A 25,149-nucleotide genomic window follows, 5' to 3' on the forward strand; every position below is an offset into this window, starting at 1 on the left:
ATGCTTTTTGGGTGCAACCGGGTTTGGGACCTTCAAGAATTTGCTACGTACAGGGGGTTGTGGTATCTGGGCAAGAGATTTAATTAGAGAAGGGGAGGCAGATGTAATACAGCCTATCAAAGTTTCAGATATCTCACCCTCCTCTCCTTTTCTGGCACAATACTGCGTCCCATCTGGGGCATTTTCCCGAGCACAACACCGGGCTCCCCTACCCAGGTGATTTCCTTTCGCTCTTTGGCCCCCAGGGCTGGGATCGGAGCATGTCAAGCTTCCTTTGGTCACCCGAATACGGCCTCTTTGAGTTTCGCCTGGGAGAATACCCTCAGGTGTCTCACAGACCCCTTGTTTCCCAATACCGCAATGGCCTGTTGCCATGCTTCCATACCCACTTTTAGGAAGAATAGGGACATCTTTTCCCAAAGCACTTTTTAACCAAACTTACATCGATGGACAAAAGAGTAAAAGATCCAAGACTATCTTTTTTTACAGTTCTAATTATCATACATGTAGAACTGGCTCATCATGTGGAAAGATGAGAAGTAATTTTTTCAAGTAATTTACATCAGTCAACATCAATGGACTTCATCTCCCACAATTACCCAAGTACTCGGATGAGGAGGAAGAAGGGAGAAATACAGAGCAGAAAGAGCCTCAAGCTCAAGGAGCGTGCTAGTTTTTTCAACAATGCACCTGTGCGCAGGACCTTTAAATATCGGAAACCAATTGTAAGAGGCAGCTGCTGTATCAAAGCCGTACCTCTCTGCGAGGTGTGTGGTCCCTGGGAGCACAGACCGGTGTGGCAGAGCCAAGGGGCTCGCCAGCAAGAAGGCAGAGAGATGTTGCGTGAGCAGGGCGTTCCATATACACGCCAGGAACAGAGAGAAGATTCCTGGGTGTTCGCCAGCTGGAGAAGGCAACACTTTGCTTACCGGGACCTGAAGGAAAGCAGGCATGCTGACAGGAAGCCGCAAGAGGTACCGGAAAAATGTGGTAGCAGTCCAGAGTGCAAAGTAGGGGGCAAAGTTAGGCCGCATACGCACGAACAGGACTGAAGACGCCACACAGAGCTGATGAGTCGACCAAAGCAGAATGGGGACCCTGAGGGGTTTTGGCGACCGCGCCAAACAAGTATAAACCACAGACACATTAAAGAGAGTGTTTGCATATAAAGAAGGGATATTGCAAATACGAGCCCCAGCGATATATGACAGTATGGAATGCAGATTTGGGGGAACTAAGGGAATGTTGAAATAACCAGATGGCAGGGGAATATAACAGGTAGTTGCAAATCTACTGGAAATCCCAAGAAAGCACCGCGTTTGTAAAATCCAAGAAAGAACTTTTCAAAGAAATCCAAGAAATAACTTTTCAAAGAAGGACATTTTGAAAGAAGGAACTTCAAGGCGAAGGAGCTTTGCAACAAAAAGGATTGTTGAGCGCCAGGAAAGACACAAAGAACTGTTCTTCCAAGAATCATTGGCAGAGTGTTGAAGAATCCATTGGAACGGAATCACCCTCTAGAACCAAGGTACTGTTACCTCTGAGAACTTATATGTTGGCAGAGCTGTTCTATATTCATTTTATGATCACTTTTTGTAATCATCAGTTTAATGACATTTCCCTTTTCACCTTTTGTTTGATTTGTAGTGCGAGGGACAGGATAGAATGTTTGGGGACAAGGACAGTTTTGATTTTGACCCTGACACAGACAGATCCTTAGTTTCTGGTTATAAGTAGAGAAATGCCTCTTAGATCAGGGTCGGAAGGGCCTTTTCCCAGCCCATTTACGTAAATAAATGTCTTTAACCAAAAGCAGTATAATCAATAGGGCTCATGGATTTTATGGAGACCAAGAAAATCTTCCAGTACAAGATCATCACATGGGTCTTGAGAGATCACACAAATTGCCAGGGCGTGATATACATAATTGAGTGTCCCTGCGGTCTGCTCTATGAAGGCAAAAACAGCAGGGCCATAAACATGAGAATTTCAGAACACCGGTCCTGCATTAAAAACAAGGTACCTGAAAAACCACTGGTTGAGCATTACTACCGTAAACAGCACAGCAACGTGGACCTCAAGTAGTTCATACTTCAGAAATTGACACCAACGAGAAGAGGCAGAGATAACGACAAAGTATTAACCCAACTGGAGCAAAAGTGGGTGCATAAACTTAACACTGTCAAGGAGGGTTTGAATGTGTCAGTTGAATGGAAAACCTTTATGTGAGCGCCTCCATATTTTGCCAGAAGGAGGGCTCCTCCATGATCTCCCATTGGAGTTGTTTGTCTCCGCATTTTGCATTGTGTTCCCTCTGAGGCTTTTTGAATAATCATGTGTGTTTCCAGCAAGGACCCATGAACTGATCAATTGTCATGTATTGAAGTTGTGATGACCTCCGTAAGATTGCCAGAGGGAGGGATCACCCATGACCACGCTTTGGAGTTATTGTAAAAATCATGTATGTCTCCTGCAAGGACTCATGAACTGATTAATGTCATGTATTGAAGTTGTTACACATTCAAATTAACAAGGGGGGTCCTGGTAGGAGAATTTCTTAGCATTTCGGTGCTGGACTGCCCCTGGGCAGGACAAAGGCTGATATGTTAGGGGCATTTCTCCTCTGTGAAAAACAGTGAGCTAAAGACTCTGGGTGAGTCTCTCGTAACCGGGACTAATTTCCAGCAGAGGGACTCCCAGAACCTCCATTGTTTTTTGCTATTACACATTGACATGGACATCTATGTTCAACACGTTTTTGGTACTTTTATTGACCTGTAATGTCAACAATCTCTATGTATCAAATTAACATTTGGGAGATATTGTTCTTGGACTGTTTATTTGCACATTCAATACCAGTGCATACACAGCATGTTGGATTACAAACATTATGTCCGCATGGGTTTTTTCCATTATTCAGGTACCATGCAGTTGAACCCCTTTTGGTTCTCGTTAACTCTCCACGCTGGGTGTTTACTCTTTAACAGTATTTTTACAAATATTTTTTTCAAACACATTATGGGTACGTTGGACCGATTCCCAACACCATTGGGGGACAACACTTCCCTTTTTTTGGGCCACACAGCTCCGCGTGTACACTCACATGTGGTTGCCATGACAACCGATCATAACAGTATGATATATCTTTTTTTTCTTTTTTAATTTTATTGGTTTAAATTGAAACCTTTAAAATATTTTACATCACAAAATAAAAAATGACACATATGTCAAGGTCTAATTTATATACTTGTTGCCCTGAGACAAGTAAATTGATTGAATTGTTTCGGGCGACCTATTTATTCCGTAAATCACAATGATGTACATACTTGAGGTAACGATCGTGTCGCATCGAGATCCATTGTGGTACGATGACCATGCAGGACATTTATTAGATTCCTCACTTTCACTCGCACAATCAAGCGAGCATTATTTTTAATCGGCATACCATTTTTATTACCTGCGTCTTACAATATCAGCCAGACACATGCGCTGTACACCCTCAAACAGTTTTATTGCTGTGTAGATCCACTCCAATATGATCTGCCGTATGCATTATTGTAGATGTCCCTAGAAACAAACACATACGTATTTACACGCACAACCAGGCGATTAGTAGCTCAATAGGCACGTTTTGAACCGCACCCGCCTTTACACAAGCTGATGTAGGCGCGTGTTGTGCATTTGTATAATAGAATCATATATGCATCTCTACTCCATAGGTGTGATTTGTGAGCGAACAGGAGAGGCTACATGACGTTTTGGCATACTCCACATTCACTCCAGGTGTTTGGAGCATCGTAGCCAGGGTAAGATGGTGTTATTGACTATCGAGGATACATTAATTTACAACCATTTCAAGAGTCCCCTCCACCCATGTAAAACATTCGGTCCTTCTTTTAGATTGGACCTGACTGAAGAATTTATGTTGTTTTGAACCGCTGAGCAATACCATACAGTCCTGCAACTCCCATCCATGGTTCCATCCGGACACAGTAAGATTTGCCTTGGTTCTCCCGCGGGAGATACCCCCTATTTAATCACACAATAATTGTGACCCAATAGAAAGCCATTGTTATTCTGGAACCCCACACACGGTCCTGATTCGTGTTTCTGTGCCATTTGTTCGACAGAGCCCACAGTAAACTCCCATCATCCATTACGCCGTCCTGATGAAGGCCCGTTAAAGATTGCCTATCAATACAGCCGTTCATGGCCGAAACACAGTCGCGTTGACTTTTTATCCCAGTGTTTGAATCCACTTACTGTCTCATTGTCGTGCTTGGAAGCACTATCTATGGTTTCTTATATTACCCATGTGTTCCTTCTATGGTTTCAGGGTATGTACGTGTTGTCTAAATATTTAACCAAGGGATTGACCTTGGTTGAGTACTACTTGCACCATTTGAGGATCTATGTTTTTTGTAAATCGAGTTTCCCTGTCATTATTTCTTATCTGAAGATTTATATCATGCTGTGATGGTAATTAAAATTGTCCTTTTAGTAATGACCATTGCTGAAATATTGTGCATTCACTACAGGATTGTGTGTGTCTTTCGGTTCCTTGACCCTGTTCATTTGTTTGCTTGAATGTTCAACCAAAAGCAGGACAACTTTACTTCCGGCTGTCATTTTTGACTCCTCACAATAGCTACATGTTGGGATATCAGCAGGGGCTCTTCAGGTATTGTCCAGCTGCGCTGGATGTGCAGCGAATTTGTGGTGGGTGATACATGTCCCTTCTCAGAGGCCTCTCACCACCCTGGCATCTTTTTTGGCAACTGTGACATCAAGAAAGTGGTCTTGGAAATTAAGTAAATCGACACTGAGTGGTTCGACATGGAGCCCACCAGTGACCCATGTCTAGTAAGTGAACCTGCCATCAAAATAGACTTTTGACTGCTAGGAGCAGGACAGTAATGTAGCTCTCAGCGCTTAGATCCTCAAAATTACCTGGTAAGGATGATGGTGATGTCAAAGCTCCAATAAAGGACACCTCCAGTTGCTGTGTGTCCCAGGCCTGTCCCCCAAATATGCTTCCAAAAGCATCCTGGAGCAATCTAAGGTAGTTCCTAGGGTCACCCTCAGCCAGATTCCCTACCTATCCTTTAGCACTTTATAAGGCTTTTGCCAGCAAAATGGCTGCTCATCTACTGCATCAGAGTCTTTAAGGCAGACAAAGCAAACTGCAGGATAATCTTTTTTGGACTTCAGAAGGCACATCTGTCAAATAGAGTGTGTACTGGGATGAGGAAAATACAATAAGCCATGCATATGTATTAGTCTCATCAATTAAACCAATTATTTTCTTGTCAGCACTGTTCATCTGATTCGTTTTATTGCCTTGCTTATTGTAAAATTAGTAAAGTTTATCAAAAAAAGTTTAATTCAGTGTTCACAGATGTTTGCTATATAGACCAGAAATAAATAATGAACTTTCACTACAATGCATGATGGCATGCTGAAGTGACGTAAAGGCACATGATCCATTTTCTTTTCGTGGGTAACATGGCATGATTATAGGTTTGTTTTCTTTTTTTCTTTGTATATGTAGGTTGTGTTTATATGTAAAACATAAGTGTGCTACTATTCATTTGGTTTTCAACTGAAAAAGCCAAGTAAGGTGAGCATTTCTTTTCGATTTTTAAAAAAAACAAAACTTTTTTCTGTATTAAAAAAATGTTCAGAATGTTTCTTACCAGTAGTTACTTTGTTAAACGTTAGAGCCTCCGACACTCGCCCACCTAAGGCCATGCACATTCTCTCAAATAACTGCTCTTTGGTGAACAAGTGCTGATCTCTGGGGAGGATCTGAGCAAATCCAAGTGCAGCATTAGTCCTGGGTGCAATCGATACCTGTGTCAAAATCAGAATCAGAAAGTTACATTTTAAAATAACAGGTATATTGCTAGGAACCAGGGCAAAATATGCACTAAAGAAATAGACCATATAAATCAGAACTATATCTCATAATGTTGCAGGGTTTATAAAAACACTTCTTATAAAAAGGATTACTGCCTGTCCTGTATCAATGTCACTCTAGTATTGGAGTTAGCGTACAAAGACTATAGGGCAAACACAGACAGGAATGTATGTGTCAGGTACTAACAAACACAGAGGCTACAGTCTGCATTGTCTCCAAAATGTCCACAAACATTTTCCCAAAATAATGGACGTTCTCAAAATAAGCATGATTCCCAATTCCAATAGGAAACTATTCTTCTTCTAATGGATTCCTCCGTCCCAGGAATTCCTCATCTTAGATTGACTCTCACAGTAGTATAAATATCTGTAGGAGGGTGAAGAGCGAGAAACCACCACACCACCTATACCAGAATCCAGTCCGTAATGCTTGGTAAACTTATTCAGCGAAGCCAACGCAGTTGCTTGAAAGATGTCCTAAGTAGAGACCACCCCCTCTAGAGAGCAGTGGTGGCAGCCAGTGGAATGAGTCCTGACACAATTAAGTAAATCCTTCTAAGCCTGATCGCAAGATTCAGAGATGCAGATGATGATTCATATGGACAGGGTCAGTTCCGTAATAACCCTAGTAGCACGGGATCCAGCATAAACTACAAAAAGCGGGTCATCTTTCCTGATGCCCCTCAGCCAAGAGACACAGTAAATGAAGTCCTGCCAACGGTCCAGTCGATGGAATTTCACCTCCATCTTAGAAGGTTGAGGCAGAGGGAAAAACACAGGAAGCTTCATTTTCTGAGAGAGATGACATTCTGACAAATGTTTGCAGGAAGGATGGTCTTGCACTCAAAGTCACCTTCTCCTTGGAGAACCCCAAGTATAGAGGTTTAACAGATAAGAGCCTGGAACTCACTCCCCTGTCTCACTGATGGCCACTCAGAAAATCCCCTTAAGTGTGAACAGTGTTAAAGAACATGACGACAGGGGATCCCATAAGAAAAGCTAAACTGGTTACAATTTGTTTTTAAAAAAGCATAAACGTGGGCTACTGTAGAGCCTTGCTCAGGAGTCCTTTGGAAAGATGGAAATATTGTCCATGTACCCCTTCAGATTACCAATCTGCTTGCTAGGGCTAAAGAAAGCAGGAAATCCAGTACAGAGGAAGTTGGACAGATCAAAGGATCGAGACCTCTCTCCCAAAACCAAGCCGAAAGCGTAGACCACCTGCAGGCATGGATAGAATTGGAGGCAGGCCTCTAAGCGGTACAGAGAACATCCATGACGTTGTCTGACAAATATCACTCCTTGTACTGTAAGCTGTCAGCAGCCAAGCATGGAGGTTCAGGAGGACCCATCCTTTGTAATGCACAAAAAGGTCCACCCTCGTCGGGCATGGACAGCTTGGACATGCCCTGAAGCTCCAGGTACTACGTCCTCCCGGTCCAGTCCAGAATGATCAGAATGAATGTGGACTCAAACTTTGGGTCTTCTGAGAATAGCAGAATGACAATCAATGTATCCCCCAGAGTTCCCTTCAGAGAAAATTCCCTGGAACAGGACAAATCACACTTCCTGCTCACACAGGAAGCGAAGAGATCCGCTTGAGGATGCCCCGAGAAGGTAAAATCTCCTCCAGAACTTCCTGCTAATACTGACTAATGGGAGGCTGAGGTCTGTCTGCTCAGAGCATTCACGGTGAGGTCGTAGGTCCCAGCAAGATGCGTCACAATTAGAGATACATCGTTCTCAAGAACCCAGAAGCACAGTTGCATTGTTTCTCTGTACAGAGGCATCAACCCCACACCTCCCTTTTTGTTAAAGTAGTTCAAGGCCAGTGTGTTCATCAGGATGGAACAAGTTACTTACCTGTAACTGTTGTTCTCCAGCATGGGTCTGGCATGGATTCACATGCTCATGAATATTCCCCGTCGTCAGGCTGGGAATCCTTGGTAAAGAAAAAATCAGTTTCAGTTTGACTTCTGAACTGTCGTTCTCCTAACAACCAACCACTGGTCTCTGGGTCATACTGCCCCCAGCCAATGACTGCACTCTACCTAAGCCCCTCCTCTGGCTGCCATCTTCAGATTTGGTAGCACGTAAAGTGGCAGTAGGACCAAGAGAAGAGCCGCAGAGGGGTTGGCGGGAGGGTTCGCATTGGGAATCCATGCCAGAGCCATGCTGGAGAACAACAGTTACAGGTAACTTGTTCCTTCTCCAGCATGGGGTCTGGCATGGATTCACATGCTAATGAATAAAGAATACATAGCAGTATACACATGCACAACCATGGGAGGTGGCAAGGCTCAACATTAAGCATCTCAACATTAAGCATCTCTTAGCTCCTCACCAGGCTCACCTTTAAGTGAACAGGTTGCACAGCATTGCTTGGCCGACTCTGGACCCCTCCCTGAAATCCCTGTCGACACAGTAGAACTTTGTGAAGGTGTGCGTCGACCTCCATGTAGCAGCCCTGCAGATATCAAGCAGGGGCACACCAGATAGGAATGCTGTAGTTGCAGCGATCGCTTTGGTCGAATGGTCTCTCGGACAGCCAGGCAACGGTCAGTTTGCCAACCAGCGACAATGGGTGATGCAGCCGAGAGTCACCTAGAAAGGGAAGCCTTGGAGAGGGCCTTCCCATGGTTCACAGGGCCAAAGTTCACAAAATGTTGCAATGTCTTCCGAAAAATCTTTGTGCGGTACATATAGAACTTCAGCGCTCTATCCACATCCAGTGAGTGCAAAGTCCTCTCAGCCGGCGACAAAGGCGTCGAGAAGAATACAGGTAACACCAAGGGCTTGTTTAGAAGAAAGTCCGACGGCACCTTGGGCATGAAGGAGGGGTGCGTTCGCAGCACCACCCTCGTCTCGTGGAATGTCAAATAAGCTGGTTTACAAGAGAGGGCCTGGATCTCTCCCACTCATCTTGCGGAGGTGATGGCCAGAAGAAAAGTTGTTTTCGACGACAAAAACATCAATGGCGCCGAATGCATAGGCTCGAACGGGGGACCCATGAGCCTAGTAGGCACCACATTGAGCTCCCACGCCAGGGCTGGAGCCTTCACCGGCGGCAACAAGCAAAATAGTCCTTTGACGAACTTTCTGACCAAATGAGAAGACCATAAGGATGATCGTCCAGGAGATCTGGTGTAGCGCGAGATACCCGCCAGATGAACCTTGATGGAAGTATGGGCCAGGCCTGCCTTGGCCAACGACAACAAATACGGGAGGATCGATCTTCTGAGTACGGCACCAAACAGCAAACCTCTTCCACTTGTGCTTATAGCATTTGAGAGTATATGAAGCTCTGGCATTGGTGAGCACTTCCTTACAATCTGCTGCAAGATCGTAGCCCCCAAACTCTAGTGCTGCAGGAGCCAGGCCTTCAGGTTCAGCGATCTTGGGTTGTGGTGATGAATCGCGCCTCCTTCCCTGGCGAGAAGATCTGCATCCGCCGGAAGCTTGACTGGAGGGGACTCTGACATGTCCAGAAGGTCCGGGTACCATATCTGTCTCGGCCACGCCAGTGCGACAAGGATCATCCTGCACCAGGACCGTCTGAGTTGGTTTACTAGTCGAAGAAGCAACAGATCTATTTGCGGATTTCCCCATCTGCAGAGCTGGTGATCCACTTGGTCCTGCCATAGTTCCAACTCGTGGCAAGAGCGCAACTCCCTGCTGAGAGAGTCGGTAATGGTGTTCTTCACTCCTGCTAGATGAAACGGGATGACGAACATCCCCTGGGCTACGGCCCAGTGCCAAATGTCCTGCGCCTCTTTGGAGAGTGCCGGGGATCTGGTTCCCCCCCCTGCTTCCGGATGTAGAACATCGTGGTGGTGTTGTCCATGAAGACCTGTACCACTTTGCCCTTGAGGGATGGAAGGAAGGACTTGAGAGCCCAAAACACTGCCCGCAGCTCCAACACGTTGATGTGCAACAACTTCTCCTCCGGTAGCCACAGGCCTCTTGCATTAAGACTTCCGGAATGCGCTCCCCCTCCTTCCAGGGAGACGTCCGCCATGACCATCTCCTGATGAGGTGGGGTCTGGAAATCCGCGCCTGCGGATAGGTGTGCGTGCACTCCCTACCACCGTATCGCTCAATGGAAACTCTTGTGGAGTATGATCTTGTCCTCGAAGCTCCCTGTCATCTGTATCCAGCGGGCGTTGAGAAACTCCTGCAGCGGATGCATCCGTAGCTTGCACAGCCGAATGAGGTAAATGCATGACGACATCATGCCGAGTAGGGACTTGTCGGATCTTACCCTTGCGACCTTCAGGGCCAACATTCGTCGTACCTTGCCCAAGATGGCTGCAATCCTCTCCTCTGACGGAGATGCCAGGCACGACACTGTGTTGAGTCGGGATCCCAGAAACAGTGCGTCCTCCGATGGAGTGAAGCAGGACTTCACAAAGTTTATCGAGAACCCCAGTTCCGACAGGAGTTGGACGGTCTTCGTCGTGTGGTCAACAGCGATGTCCTTTCAGTTTGCCCGGATTAGCCAGTCGTCCAGGTATGGGTACATGTGGACGAAGCTGCGCCGCCACCGGGGCCAGGCACTTGGTGAACACTCGTGGCGCTGATTTCAACCCGAAGGGAAGAACCTTGAACTGGTAATGTCCTTGAACCACGAAGCGCAGGTACTTGCAGTGTCCCTTGTGTATGGGGATGTGAAAATAGGCATCCTCCAAGTCCAGTGACGATAGAAAATCCCCCTCTTCCAGCTGTCCTACCACGTGCTGAAGGGTCACCATCCGAAACCTTTGGGACTTGATGTACTTGTTCAGTCGGCAGAGGTCCAGAATGGGCCTCCAACCACCGGTCTTTTTTCTGGCGAGGAAGTAACGAGAGTACACTCCGGAGCCCTGGAGCCGCTTCGGGACGAGCTCGATCACCCCCTTTCTTAACATGGCCCGCACCTCCAGCAGCCGCTGTGGGACATGGTATTCCTGACAGGCCAAAGGTGGTATCCTTGGACACTTCCGTTGGAACTCTAGGGTGTGTCTGTGGGCAAGAGCGTCCAGCACCCAGCAGTCAGTGGGGATGGTCTTGCACACGCTGACGAAGTTCACCAGCCGGCCTCCCACCGGGGTGCATGGGTGGGGCCCGACTCCACAGCCAGTTCAATCTTGCTTCGATGTCGAAGCGCCGCCTTGGGGGCCTTGGCTACAACGACGTCCGCCTCCAGACTTGGCACGGTCCTGGGCCGATGAGCGGGGGGGGGCTGACGGTAGGACGAGACACCTCCTCCGAATCCTTTAGAGGAACTTTGGGATTTCCCTCCAGAAGTCCGAAAGGACGGCTGCCGCTGCTGAAGCGTGCCCAGGGCACGAGCCATCTCTGCGTCCGCTTTTATGGCCTGGAGAGACTCGTCCACAGTCTTTCCAAACAAATTGTCCCCATCAAAGGGCATGTCCAACACCTTCGACTGAACATTCTGGCGGAAATTTGTGACCCTCAGCCAGCCCTGCTGACAAAGGAAAGCGCTGTTGCCCATTTGGCAGAATCCTGTGTCAGCAATGTCCGTGGCCACTGTAATGGCTTGGTCCGAAGCCACCTCGCCTTCCTGTAGGATCTCCAGCACCTCAGCCCGCTTGTCGTCGGGCAGGAAGTCCAGGAGGGGGGCCACCTTGAACCACAGTTCCCTGTCGTAACACGTCACGATGGCGACGAACTTAACGGCCTTTACGGTCGTTGCTGCTGATGAGATCACTCTGTGCCCCATGGCATCCAACTTCTTCCCCTCACCGTCGGGGGGGCAGGAGAGGGGGACTGGGGGTGAGGATGCCGATGAGGATGAGCCCGAAGACTTCTTGGCCGCCGCCAAAACCACAGAGTCTGGAAAAGGCTGGGACCGTAAACACTCAGGCACTCTATACTTCTTCTCGTAGCAATCCCTCTTAGCCGGAGCCGGTGAAGGGTTCTTCATGAGGGACAACCCCTCGTCCCAAATGTCATCCAATAACGGAATCGAAAGAATGGTCTTCCTCTTCACCTCCCGGCGATGGTAAAGGAAACCCTCTTTCTTCTTCTCCTCCAGGACGAGCTGGAACAGCTCTGAGGCCCTGGAGATCATGGCGTGGAATGAGTCAATCTCGTCGGGCAGTGAAGATCTGGCTGGCGGAAACGGGAGATCCCCCAGGCCACCGTCGTCGTCTGTGCCAGTGCCCGTGTCATCCTTCGGTGGGGGAGAGGGAGGCGAGGGGTGAAAGGGCAGAGGGGGGTGAATTCGCCTCATGAGTGGTGGTTCCTCTGTTGGCCTCGGAGCCGCGGGCGGGGCCACCGGCGCAAGAGGCATCCTTGTTCTGAATTCCGAGCACATGGTATGCAGAGCCGTAAGAATGTCCACTGAGATATCCCCTGGTGGCTGCTGGGGTGGAGGGGACCGGGCGTTTGTGGCTTAGGCTGATCCGCTCAGTCGCCACCGCCCTATTGCTCCTCGTCGTTGCCGTCACCTTCGTTGTCGCCCTCGTCGGGATCCCCCCGCTTCAGGCCTGATCTCGACGCATCTCCCCTCCTGGAGGACCGGGAGGCTGGTGAGCTCTTCCTCTGAGGAAATGTCTGTGCCCTGGAGGACTACCGTGCCCACCCCTTCTCTGCGACCAGGGGAGACTGTTTGGGTAAATGATGGCCATCACTTTCTCCAGAGACTTCTCGATGGGCTGGAATGAGGACTCCCTCCTGGCAGGCAGGGATACCCTCACCTTAGGGACTGCGCCCTGCGAATCCACCCAGGCGGCCTTCGCGAGGGATGCCACTACTACGTCGATGGATGTGTGGGCCTTCGTCTGATGTACCTGGGCCTTCGTGGTCATGGCCGAGTCCGCGGCCTTCACCTTAGGGGCAGGGTTGGAGCCTTGCTCACCCTTGGCCTTCTCCGTCGGGCCTGGCTGGGTCTTCTCCACAAGCTTACCCGGGTGGTCCGACTTCCTCTTCTTTGAAGAACGTGAGCGCTGGCTCGTGGTCGAAGGTGCTGGGAACACTGAACACGCCCGGGCCGCCGAGGACTCTGTCGCAACGGTGTTCCCGGAGGCAGTGGACTTGCGGTGCTTGGCCTTATGTTGGGCCCCCGTGGGAGGATCGCCCTCAAAGGTCTTAGAAGACCGCTCAGTTTTCTTCTGTGCCGGGGAGGCATGCTGCCGGGACTCACCCAGAGCAGGGGCTTCATTGAGGTGCTTGCGTCGGTTGGCCCGCATGCACGGCACCATCTCCCGACAAGCCTCGCAGTCATCCTCCACATGCGTCTGGTCCGAATGAAGGCAGTAGAGGCACAGGGAATGTACATCGTTCGAAAAGACATTCCGTCGGTTGTAGCCGGGGCAAACCTTGAAGAGAGGCGCCGAGTACTTCTCCTCCGCCATGACACGCAGTGTAGGCCTCAAAGAAGCTTCTGGAATCTTCCAAGAAGAAAACTCGACAAAAATCCACCCTTGAGGGAGGCTGAAAAATCCGAAAACGGGTCCCCGTTAATCGTAAGGTTGATCGGTGGAGCTTGAGGCTCGACTGACCACAAAAATAGAGCAAAACTCTTAGAAAAATCGCAAAACACAGTAAAAGCTCAAGAGCTATAGTACGAGGACTCCCAACACTTGAACGTGTGGTAAAAATATGAAGATGGCTGCCAGAGGAGAGGCTTAGGTAGAGGGCAGTCATTGGCTGGGGGCAGTATGACCCAGAGACCAGTGATTGGTTGTTAGGAGAAAGACAGTTCAGAAGTGAAACTAAAACTGATTTTTTCTTTACAGAGGATTCCCAGCCGGACGACAGGGAATATTCATGAGCATGTGAATCCATGCCAGACCCCATGCTGGAGAACAGCGCATACCTGCCTCGCACTGACGAAAGAAAGGCAAATGGGGCCAGTCTGACCATCCGTAGCTCCAGCAAATTGATGTGCTCCTAAGCTTCTGTCAACAACCAGAGGCTGTTCACCTTCAGATCTATGGGGTAAGCACCCCAACCCTTCAAGGTGGTGTCTGTGACCATTATCAGTTAGGGTTGGGGTTTATTTATTTATATTTATATAGCGCGCAAGCAGCCCAGGGGCATTGAGGCGCTGTTACTTGCAAGAACTTAGTTACACAGGTACAGGCATGGTAGCGGTCGTTGACACATTATGAATACTACATAACATCATACTGTTGTTACAGATATTGCACATGGTCATTATATTACAATTTATGCAACGGGTCATATGATAAGTATTCATGCTGATGTGAAGGGCCTTATGTGAAGAGGATGGTTTTCAAAACTTTGCAGAAGGTGGTGAGGGAGGCCTCACCTCGGATAGTGGGAGGTAGGGCATTCCAGTGAGTGGGTGCGAGATAAGGGAAGCTGGATCTGCCCACTCTGGCTCTTTTTACTAGTGGCACAGAGAGCATGTTGGTATATGGTGATCTGATTGGCCTGGTAGTGGAGACGGGGTGGATCCTTTGTGAGAGGTAGGCAGGAGCAGTGAGGTAAATGCACTTGTGGGTCAGTGTCAGGCCTTTGAAGACAATCCTTTCCTTTATTGGGAGCCAGTGGGCTAATTTTCTGGCCTCAGAAATGTGTTCTCTTTTAGAAATGCCTTGGGCTGCCCGGAGAGCATTGTTCTGTATGACTTGTAGTCTCTCTAGGTTTTTATTGGAGGTTCTTAGAAAGAGTATATTGCAATAGTCTAGCGTAGAGCCAGTGATGGCTCTGGCTATGTTGGTGTAGGTCTCTTTGGAGAGAAAGGGTCTGACTGCGTTGATAAGTTTGGCATGATATGCAGCTGCGGAGACTATTGCGTTGACTTGTCTATCCATGGATAGGCTGGAATCCAGGTAGACTCCAAGAGTTCTGATAGAATCTGAGACAGGAATTATAATGGTTTCAATGGTGAAGTGACTGAATTGGGAATCTAGATTTTTTAGCGGGTCGGGGGAACCTACCAGGAGGAGTTCAGTCTTGTCGGAGTTGAGGTATAAAACAATTGTCTGCCATCCAGACTTGGATGGTGTTGTAGAGGTTGTTGAGGGTCAGGGAGTAAGTGTCATAGTTACCAGTGAGGGTGAAGAGGATCTGAGTGTCATCGGCGTAGTTGGTGTAGGAGATGCCCATAGCGTCGAGGATGAGGAAGAGGGGTTGTGTGAAGATGTTGTAGAGGGTGGGGGAGAGGCAGGAGCCTTGGGGCACACCACAGAGTATGATGGTTGGTGAGGCGGAGGCTAGGTCAGAGAATAATTGCATGGTTCTGTCTTGTAAGAAGGAAGTGATCCATGCTGTGGCCTCTGGGGAGAATTTGGCAGTAGAGGAAAGATGGTGGCATAGGACGCCATGATCTACGAGGTTGAAGGCCGCAGATAGGTCAAGGAGTAGGAGAAGTGCTGGTTTACCCATGTCTCTAGCATCGTCCATCTGGTTTTTCAAGTCAAGTAGGGCGGTTTCAGTCCCGTGTCTGGGACAGAAACCAGATTGGCGGAGTCCAAGGAGTTTGTTCTCTTCAATGAAGTGCTGAACCTGCAGGTAGGCTGCTTTGTCCAGTATTTTGAGGAGGAATGGGACAGTGGTGATAGGTCTGTAGTTGTTGGGGGAGGTGGGATTGAGAGTGGGTTTTTTTAAAAGAGGACGGACCGAAGCTTCCTTGAGGGAGGCGGGGACTTTGCCTGTGGCAAAGGAGGCATTAACAAAAGCTGTCAGGAAGGGAGCTAGCGCTTCAGTGCAGTCTTTGATAATGGAGGCTGGGCATGCATCACCTTTGCAGTTCGAGGGCATGATGTTCCTCATTATGTTGATGATGTCTTTTTCCTGAATGGGTTTGAAGGAGAAAGGTTGGGGGGGGGCAGGGATGTGCTTATTAGCTAGGGCTTGTTTAGTGGCTAGTATTTTGTTTTTGAGGAGGCTTAGTTTGGTTTGCATGGCCGTTTGTATTTCATCACATCAGTCTTTGGTGAAATTCTGGGGGGCGGGAGTGGGTGTCTCGAGCTCCCTAAAAATGGCGAAGATTTCTTTTGTGCTAGATTGGGCTTCCGAGATTTTGGATTGAAAAGATTTGGCCTTTGCTTGGGTGATTGCCTTTTTGTATTTAGTGGATTGGGCTTTAAAGCTCATCTTATCTTTGACAGAGTGGGACGTTTGCCACTGTGTGAGTGCAGCCTTTTTCTCGTTTCGGAGTATGAGGAGGTCAGCGGTGAACCATGAGTTGGAGTGGGTAGTGGGTTTGGATTTGCGGGGTTTGAGAGGGGCAATGGAGTTGATAGCTGCTTTGATGGCAACATCATAGGCTGTTGCGAGTGTTTCTGGGTCTGTGGAGAAAGGTGGTCTGAAGGCTGGGCCTTGGAGGAAGGCCAGTAGCCTTTCCTTTGTGAGCTGGTGGGAGCTTCTGGCGAGGCAGGGTGGGAGCGGTTGGGGTGAAGAGGCAGCGGAGGAGCTAGTGGTGAGGATGTTAAAGGTGATGATGTGGTGGTCTGACCATGGGGTGGGAGTGTTTCCTGTGATGAGTGGGCAGTTGTGCTGTGCGATCCAGTCGAGAGTTCTGCCCTAGGTGTGAGTTGGGCTAAGGATGGTGTTCTTGTAGCCTAGAGCCTTGAGGGCTGAGTCAAGGGATTTGGCTGTTACATCCTTACTATCCAGGAGACCTAGGTTGACATCCCCAAGGAGAATGGCTTTAGACTGTTTTTTGAGGTTGTCAGAGAGAGGCTTGAAAGTCTCCTGATGGGCCTGGAGGGAGGTAGACAGTGTGCGCAGTAATGGTGCAATGGGGAGAGAGGGTTATTTTAACTTGGAGGTAGTCGCTGTTGTTATGCAGGGATTTCTCTACCTTTCTGATAGAGAGGAAGTCTCTGGCAATAATTGCTACACCTCCACCTTTATAGAGGCGATCTTGTCTAGTTACGGAATAGCCAGGGGGTAGGGCGAGGGAGAGCGCAGGGCCGGAGTCCTCATGTAGCCAGGTTTCTGAGATAATGAGCAAATCGAGGTCATGGGTGGTTAGGCGGTCATGGATGTCTAGAGCGTGAGCATTAATGGACCTAGCGTTAATCATGGTGCATTTCAGATGAGGTTCAGTAGCGGCTGGGTGGTGGGGGGGTTTCATGCGGAGAAAGGGCGAGGTGGAGGGGGTGGTTGCACTGTGGGAGTTGGGGGGAGTTGCACATTACAAGTTTTACAAGGGTTACCAAAGTAATGCCCCTCTCAGCTTTCCTCGCAGGGCCCCATAGCAGATCCGAGTGCATAGTGCTGAGACGTGCAACAGGTCTAACATGTCAACTTGAAACTAAGACCAGACTCTGAAGCAATCAGTAAAGCAACCTTAGGCGTAAACAGGCCTGCAACCCCACCAAAATGGAGTCGGCTATAAGGCTCAGCCGACACAGAAAGGTGTTGGAGAAACAGTCCTGGGACAGAAACACAAGCACCATCTGAAGAATGTTCGCCACCGAATCCCTCTGGGGGGAAAGCCCTGCCCAGTTGTGTGTCCAATAACACTCTGATGAACTTGAGGGACTGGGACGGCAAAACATTGGAATTTTTGCAGTTCAGGAAGAAGCCCAAACTGAGCAGAAGGGTTACACATGTGGTAGAAATGTGCAGAGACCAGGTCAGGTTTCTGTGAGAAACCTGAAGATGTATGCCTAGCTAGTCCCCGGGATCTGTCATCCAAGTGGCCAGGAGACGGCCATCGCTATTGGATCCAGTTCCTGGGGGTGGACCAGCGAGGGAGGATAACCCGGATGGGTGGTCCTTGGGGAGTGGGAGACCAACAGGTGAGATGCAGTATCCCCCTTCTTTCAACACCTTTTTCCCATTTTACCACATAGAATATTCCAGAACACTGCCCCCCCCTTTTCCGACACGAATACTTTCACATAACACGAAAGACAACGGATTAACACCAGAGTGGTTTACCAGACATGTCCCAATACAAGGGTCAGGCACAGTCATGCAATTAACCAGAATCACACCTGACGGCCCTCTCCCTTCCCCACAGGGGTAAAAGGTAGAGCACAGGACAAGCAAGGCAGACCGCACTACGTGAGAGCTAACTCAGCACAGCAGTTCAAGAGGAGGCGAAAGATGGTGCATAACGAGAGGGTGACAAGGACAGAAGCAAACTTGTCCTTTTCGAACAAGGCCTATGAAACCTCAGCTGAAGGAATCATAAGACCGCAAACAATAGCCACCGTGTTTTGCATTAGATGTCAACGGTACACGAGAATCACATCTGCGGATTACCAGGCCGGGGAGAGACGTTTGTCTCTGTGGTACCAAACTCGACTCCAAAGAGAAAGAAAGCCATGCGGTTCTTCACAGCCGGTGAGTCGAGGGGAGAGTCGATAAGAGGCTGAACTGTGTTGAATGAAAAGTAGCTAACGGCTAATTTGAACTGTGAAAAGCTTAAAGAGCTATTGATGAAAAAGGGGGGAAACCAGCAGAGGAGTGAGGCACCATGTGGGTGCTCACGCAGGAAACTCTGGGCAATTACCCGATGGTAGAAACTACCGTAACCAGAAGGCTTTGGGAAAAGGTGAAAGTGGGACAAAGTGGTCATATAGGGGTCTTGTAAAATCATCTGTACAGTTGAAAGTCTTTGGCCGACAGATTTGTGTGAAGCGAAGGGAAGTGAGTCCCGCATGACAAGAAATTAATGAGAAGGATACTACTGTTTAGTAAAAGTTGGCAACAGTGAACCCGGTAGAGGGATGCTAACAAAAAGTGGCGAGGCACGGTAGAGAGTGGCCTCTCCAACCTTGCGGAAGAAGCGAAACAGAACAGCATCCTACTCGACCAGGTAACAGCAGCCACCAACAACCTCAAACTGCAAGCCGAGGACCTTGAAAATAGGTCGCGAAGGTCCAACATTAGAATTAAGGGCCTGCCGGAATCGGTCCCAGATGCGGACCTTCGCGAAACAATGCAACAAACCTTTAGCAACATGCTACATGACACCATGCCTGAATCTATCGGGTTTACTAGGATACACTGTGTGGGCCCCAAGAGAAGTGACCCGGGCTCCATGCCTAGAGACGTGTTGGTGGCCCTCACTTCTTATGGTATGAAGGAGAGCATTCTGAGAGCGGCCAGAACCACCACTGACCTGACGGTTAACGGTAATCCCATTGAGCTGTTTCAAGATCTTGCGCTCACGACCCTCCACAAGCGGAGACTCATGCGGCCAGTGACGAAGGCTCTATGTGAGAAACAAGTACCCTATAGCTGGGCTTACCCCTTTGCCCTAACATTTAGCTGGGAAGGAAAACAGATACGTATGAGCACGTGCAAAGAGGGCCTCTCCTTGTTAAAGCTGGAGGTGAACCAGAACTGCAGAGAAACCGCACCAGCGCGGAATACCCAGACTGTAGTGTCTAATCCATGTGAATGGTCCACAGAAAGGAGAGGCAGACCCAGAAGAGAACTTAAATCGGCGGGCCCATATAGAATCAAAACAAAACAAAAGGGAGGGAAGGGATGGAGGGGGGGTGCGGTTAGGGTTTCTACATACGGAGGAACGGTGCAGAGTTCGGGAAGGGAAGGAGGAGAAAGGAGGGTAGCGGCAGCAGGGTAGACCACTACGTAGCGGGGTCAACCAACAACCTCTTTTCTTATTGAAATTGTGGCGTCGACTGTAGTCTCCCTGAACACACAGGGACTGAACTCGCCAACGAAACACCGAGCATTCCTGGACAGGCTAAGGGCAAGGCAGGCGACAATAGGGATCCTACAGGAGACACACCTTCTCCCAAAAGATGAGAAGAGAATGGCCCATCGTGCCTTCCCTCAACAATTCTATGCATCTAGTTGGGAGGGGGGGCAAGGGGAGTCGCCATTCTGATCGGTCGGGAACTAGAGTTAAAAAAATTACAGCTCTGCAAGGATACAGAAGGGAGGTACCTAGGGCTGAATGGTACGATAAAGGGAAGCATAAACACAATCCTTGCCCTATATGCCCCCAATGAAAAGCAAGACATATTCATAACCGGCATCTTGGAAAAGTTTGGCAGTTGGTCTGAGGGCCGGTTGATCATAGGTGGGGGCTTCAACTGTGTCATGGACCCACTTTTAGACAAAACACTCCCTCCCACACCCGCAGACGAGCAAAATAGACAAGCACTGGGTCGCCTCTTGAGGGAAATAGGGGTCATAGAAACATGGTGGTTTCTTCAAGGGGAGAACAGAGAGTATACTCACTATTCGCCGTCCATCTCGGCTACTCTAGAATAGATATGATTCTAGTCTCAGCGACCTTAGTCCCCCCGATAACAAAAGTAGAGATAGGAGTGGAATATCTCTCGGACCATGCTCAGGTGAAGGTTGGCATCGAATGGGGGAGGTGGGGAGTAAACAAAAGCTTATCTGGAGATTAAATGTGCTACTCCTGAAAGACATAGCACTCGGTGCCCACATGGAGAACTCCATAAGTAACTTTTTTTAAAGAGAATAATTATGGGTAAACAGACTGGGGGGCGTCTGGGATGCTGGTAAGGCAGTAGTCTGGGAAAAGTTTATATTGCAAGTGGTGGCATATTATAGGGAAAGAGGTCTTATAACACGCCAGTTGGAAAAGGAGGTAAAGGAAGCCGAAACCCTGCACAAAGCCCGACAATCAAGGAAATCCCTACAGGAGCTCAGGAAGATTAGAGCACAACTTGAGAACCATACTGCAGAACAGGTGGCCCAGTCACTGCTAAACACGAAACAGTCCTATTACATACATGGGGGCAAGGCCAACAGATTCCTTGCTGCAAAAACGAGAAAACAAAAAACCTGTAACTATATACCACAGTTAAACGACAAGCAAGGAACTCCACATACAGCGGAGTCTGAGAAATTGGGCATAATGAAGCAATTCCACAAGGAACTTCTACTCAGTGAGGACCTTGATCCAGAGCGACAATGCTTCTATATCCGATCTACCCCCTTACCTCAGATTACGGAACAGGACAGGTTAATCCTTGGGGGCCCAGTCTCGGGACAGGAAGTCATTGACGCAATCTCAGCTCTGCCAACAAATAAGGCCCCTGGCCCGGATGGCCCTGGAAACTGCCATTACAAGACCTTTCGTATGCAGCTGCTAGCCCAGCTGACAAGTCTCTTCAACGCAATTAGAGAAAGCGGCTCGGTAACGCCAGATATGGGAAGATCCATGACTATACTGCCCCTTAAACCGGGGAAAGACCATTTCGAGTGTTCCAGCTACCGCCCCATAGCATTACTGAACACAGATGCAAAAATGTATGCAAAAATCCTCGCGACCAGACTGATGAAAGGCCTACCGAACATCATACACGACGACCAGGCAGGTTTCATTAAAGGAAGGCACACTCAAGACAACGAGCAGAGGGCGATAGACTTAATAGACATGGGGATGCGCACACAACAAATGTTTGCAGTGGGAGCTCTGGACGCCAGTCAGGCATTCGATAGCTTGGACTGGCGATATTTGAAATTATTCCTGGAGAGCTTCAGCTGCGGTCAGGAATTTACTATGATGGTGCTCGCCAACTTCCAAATCCCGTCAACAAGCTTCACAATCAATGGTCAAAGCACAGAGCAAGTCACAATACAACGAGGTACGAGGCAGGGCTGCCCCCTCTCCCATTTGATCTTCGCGATGGCGATGGAGACATGCACGATCCAGTTCAGACAAGATGCGGGGATCGGAGGGGTGAGGTGTGGCCGAGAGATCCATAAAATCGCATTGTATGCGGATGATATCATGCTCTTCATGGGAGACCCGGAAAATACAATGCCTAGAGCTATGTCAAAGGTGCAAGACTTTGAAAAGGTCTTGGGGTTCGCTATCAACCTCTCAAAATCCAGGGCAATGACCATCACGGAGAGCAGAGAAGTGATCGAGAAACTGGAAAAGGCATTCCCAGTGATCTGGGAGGGGGAATCTTTAGAATACCTCGGGATACGCTTAAAGGACTTATCTAAGCTGTAGACAAACATCGTACCCCTATGGAAATAGCTGCAGGAAGATATGCATAGGTGGGAAACCCAGGAACTGTCATGGTTCACCCGCACTGCGGCGGTAAAGATGACCATCCTCGCCCGTCTTCTTTATGTAGTAAGCTCAATCCCGGTGATCATCCCACCCGCCAGGACCAAAGAACTCCAAGAAGCAATATCCAAGTTAATTTGGCATGGCAAGAAGCCTAGGGTCCAAAAACACATCCTGATGCATCCTCCACTCATCGGAGGCCTGGGAGTCCCGGAAGTGGACAGATATATAATGGCAGCGCAGCTGGCACCAATGTTGAGATGGGCGATTCAAGAAAACCTTAAAGGGTGTCGGATCGAACAGACGGCCACGTCATTCTCCTTAAGAACATTGCTAGGGCTGAAAGCGGAGAAGTGGGAGAAGTGAGGAACCCTCCTGACAACTATGAAGATATCTTTACAAAGCTGGGACAAGGCTCTGATCCAGAAACAAATTCCTTGTGGATTGTGCCCCTACACCCCACTAATGCACAATCCAGAGTTCTCACCGGGCCTCCAACCGAAATTCTGGGATGGCTGGACAGGTGCAGAAGCAATGACCCTAAAGGACATGTATAGAGATGGCACCCCCCTGCTCTTCACAGACTGTCAACAGAAATTCGGAATAGGGGGAAGGGAGCGCTATAAATATATCCAAATCAGACACTGGATAACCCATCCAAAGGTGAAGACGGCAGGCATGAGGCAGCTGTCTAGTCTCAAGCTGGCTATGCGGGAAGGCCCGACATCAAAGGGTGTGACTAGGCTATACAGATTGCTATCCAATGCGCAATCAACAGATAATTTCCCATACAAAGCAAACTGGGAAAGATACATGGGAGAGACAATAACTGAAGAGGAGTGGAATCAAATATGGGCCAGGGCACATGGCACATCCAGATGCACCACGATTAAAGAGTCAGCGTACAAGTTATGTTTCAGATGGTACATGTCCCCCGACCGCCTTCACAAAATCAATAAGGGTTACCCTCCCACTTGCTGGTGTAACTGTGGGGGGAGGGGAGATTTATACCATATGTGGTGGTCATGCCCCAAAGCCGTGGCCTAATGGAACGAAATACTGGGTCACATAAAAGACATTGTGGGGGTGGAGGTCCCGATGTTCCCGAAAACAATCCTGCTGGGAACACCCATAGAGGGAGTATATGCAATGTCGGGCCGAGAGCAGCCTTAATCACTCATCTTTTATCTGCGGCGAGAATGACCCTCGCACAGAATTGGAACTGTGAATCAGGACCGATCACAGCCTGGTGGTGGGTCAAAATTTGGGGAGTGATATCGATGGAAAAGATATGTGCTCTCAGCACAGTACAATTCTTAAAGTTCCTAACAATCTGGAACCCCTTCCATGAACGGGTGAGAGACAGAGAGACCCTTTACTTTAAACCACATCTACTCAAAAACATACATGTCATCTGAGCCCCAAACGTGGGTCAAACCTGGCACAGCCCTCCAAGAAGGAATTCAATAAAAAAGAACTCTGGACTTTAAAGGTTGGAATAAAAAGAGGGGAGGTGGGAGGGGAAGGTGGGGGAGGGGGTAAAGAGGGTAGGGTGGGGTGAGTTTGGAAAACACTTGGAGGCAAGAGTGAACCTTTGAATTGGACTCGTGAAGAGTGTAGTGGGCACAGGCATTTTACTCTTAGTTCACTGAAACCGTTATATTGTCATAAGGAAGTTTTGCCTTTGATCAATAAATAAAGTTGTTTTAAAAAAAAAAAGGGCCGAGGTTTAAAGTCCCTATGAAAAATGTGTTGACAGGAGTGAACCCGACCGAGGGATGTCCACAGTGAACTGTTTTGCTAAAGTTGGCAAGAGTCAACCCGGCAGAGGGAAGCCAACAAAAAGGGGCGAAGCCTGAGGAAATGTTTAAAAAGACATTAAGATTTGTGAGTGCAAGAAGTATTGTAAGACCAGGGGAAGTGGATTGTCCCCCTTGGCATTTGGATACGAGCACGATCGAGGGAGATCCAGAGGTGAAAAGTAATCACCCAAAGTATATTTGGAAAGGGACTTTTGTCTGTTTTGTTGAATACATCAGGCCCTAGAAAGCAAGAGACATTTGATTGAAAAGAGACTTAACCATCGAAGAACCGGATAGCTGGAAAGAAACTGTCGCTGAGTGTGTGCTGTGCTTAGGAGATCCACCTGGTTCTGTGCTCAAAACGTGGGGAAGGAAGACCCCTGGCAACCATATCCTGACTTATTATTTGTGAACACTTCTTTCTTTATTGAAAACCCTATACCACATTCTTTCTGTAATTAGTTGTAAGAATTTGGCAAGTTTCTTTTTTTAGTATATGCCTTTTACTTTGACAAGATGCACAAGCACTGCCTTATGTTTCATTTGATGGTTGAAGCTTGCTCCCATCTTAGATTTAGGTTGGGCGTTTTTCCACAATGCATTTACAGTTTAATAAACACCCTTGAACTGTGATCACCTGTGTCTGACTTTACCGTTGCCACCATGAGTTTCTTACAGTTCAAATGAGCCAACCTTCTAGGTAAGGGAAAATGTGAATCCTTTCCCCCCTGAGACAAGCTGCAACCACTGCCAACAGTTTGGTGAAGACCCTCAGTGCAGAGGAAACACTGTAATGCAGAATTCAGAACTGGGATTGGCTGTTGCCAACCACAAACCTACGGTACTTGCTTTGCTTTTGATGAATTTGCAATTGCAAGCAGGTGTCTAGAGGCACTAGCCAGTGCACATATATTGCCTTCATGGTGGTTCAGGCACTTCCAGTCCTTGCTCTTCCTCCGTAACAACTGGTTGTGCATGCCTGCACCGGAAGCAGGATGGGAAAAAAGCTTTTCCAAAACCTATAACTTTAATAAGATTTTTTTAGAATGGGGCCATTACATGCAGACACCCCTCTTCGCCCCACACATGCACGACCAACCGCCATTTCTTCCAGTTGTTCCACCATGGAAGTTGTCACACACCATATGCCTAGATAGAACAGCTGGGAGGTCCATGTGAAGGAGGGAGGGCAAGGACCAGAATCACTGTGAAGGACATTTTTGTTGTATTTTAGTGTGCTGCTCTCCTTGCTTCTCAATCCATTAGGAAATCAGACTCTGCAGACCCACATACTGGGTAGAGAAGACAGACTATGCCCAGCAAGGGATTAAACAAGAAGGTTGCATAAAACGTGTTGACTTGATGAAGCATCCAAAGAACAATGCTTAAAAGCATGACTAGTGACCCGCATGTCTGCTCTTTAGATGTCTGTGAAGGGGACATGTCTCTGGAAAACAACCAATG

General features: G+C 48.4%; 1 protein-coding gene across 1 annotated transcript in view; it reads right to left on the reverse strand.

The window, feature by feature from the left end:
- The window catches only part of SPG7 (SPG7 matrix AAA peptidase subunit, paraplegin), a 980,080-nt gene that overhangs the window by 227,110 nt on the left and 727,821 nt on the right, over window positions 1-25,149 (reverse strand). Inside the window, exon 14 of the mRNA XM_069635587.1 lies at window positions 5,697-5,853. Within this exon, the coding sequence (XP_069491688.1) occupies window positions 5,697-5,853 (157 nt within the window). The remainder of the gene's footprint in view (window positions 1-5,696; window positions 5,854-25,149) is intronic.

The sequence above is a fragment of the Ambystoma mexicanum genome, chromosome 1q (genome assembly GCF_040938575.1).
Source record: "Ambystoma mexicanum isolate Mex_15411 chromosome 1q, UKY_AmexF1_1, whole genome shotgun sequence".
NCBI classification, from domain to species: Eukaryota; Metazoa; Chordata; class Amphibia; order Caudata; family Ambystomatidae; genus Ambystoma; species Ambystoma mexicanum.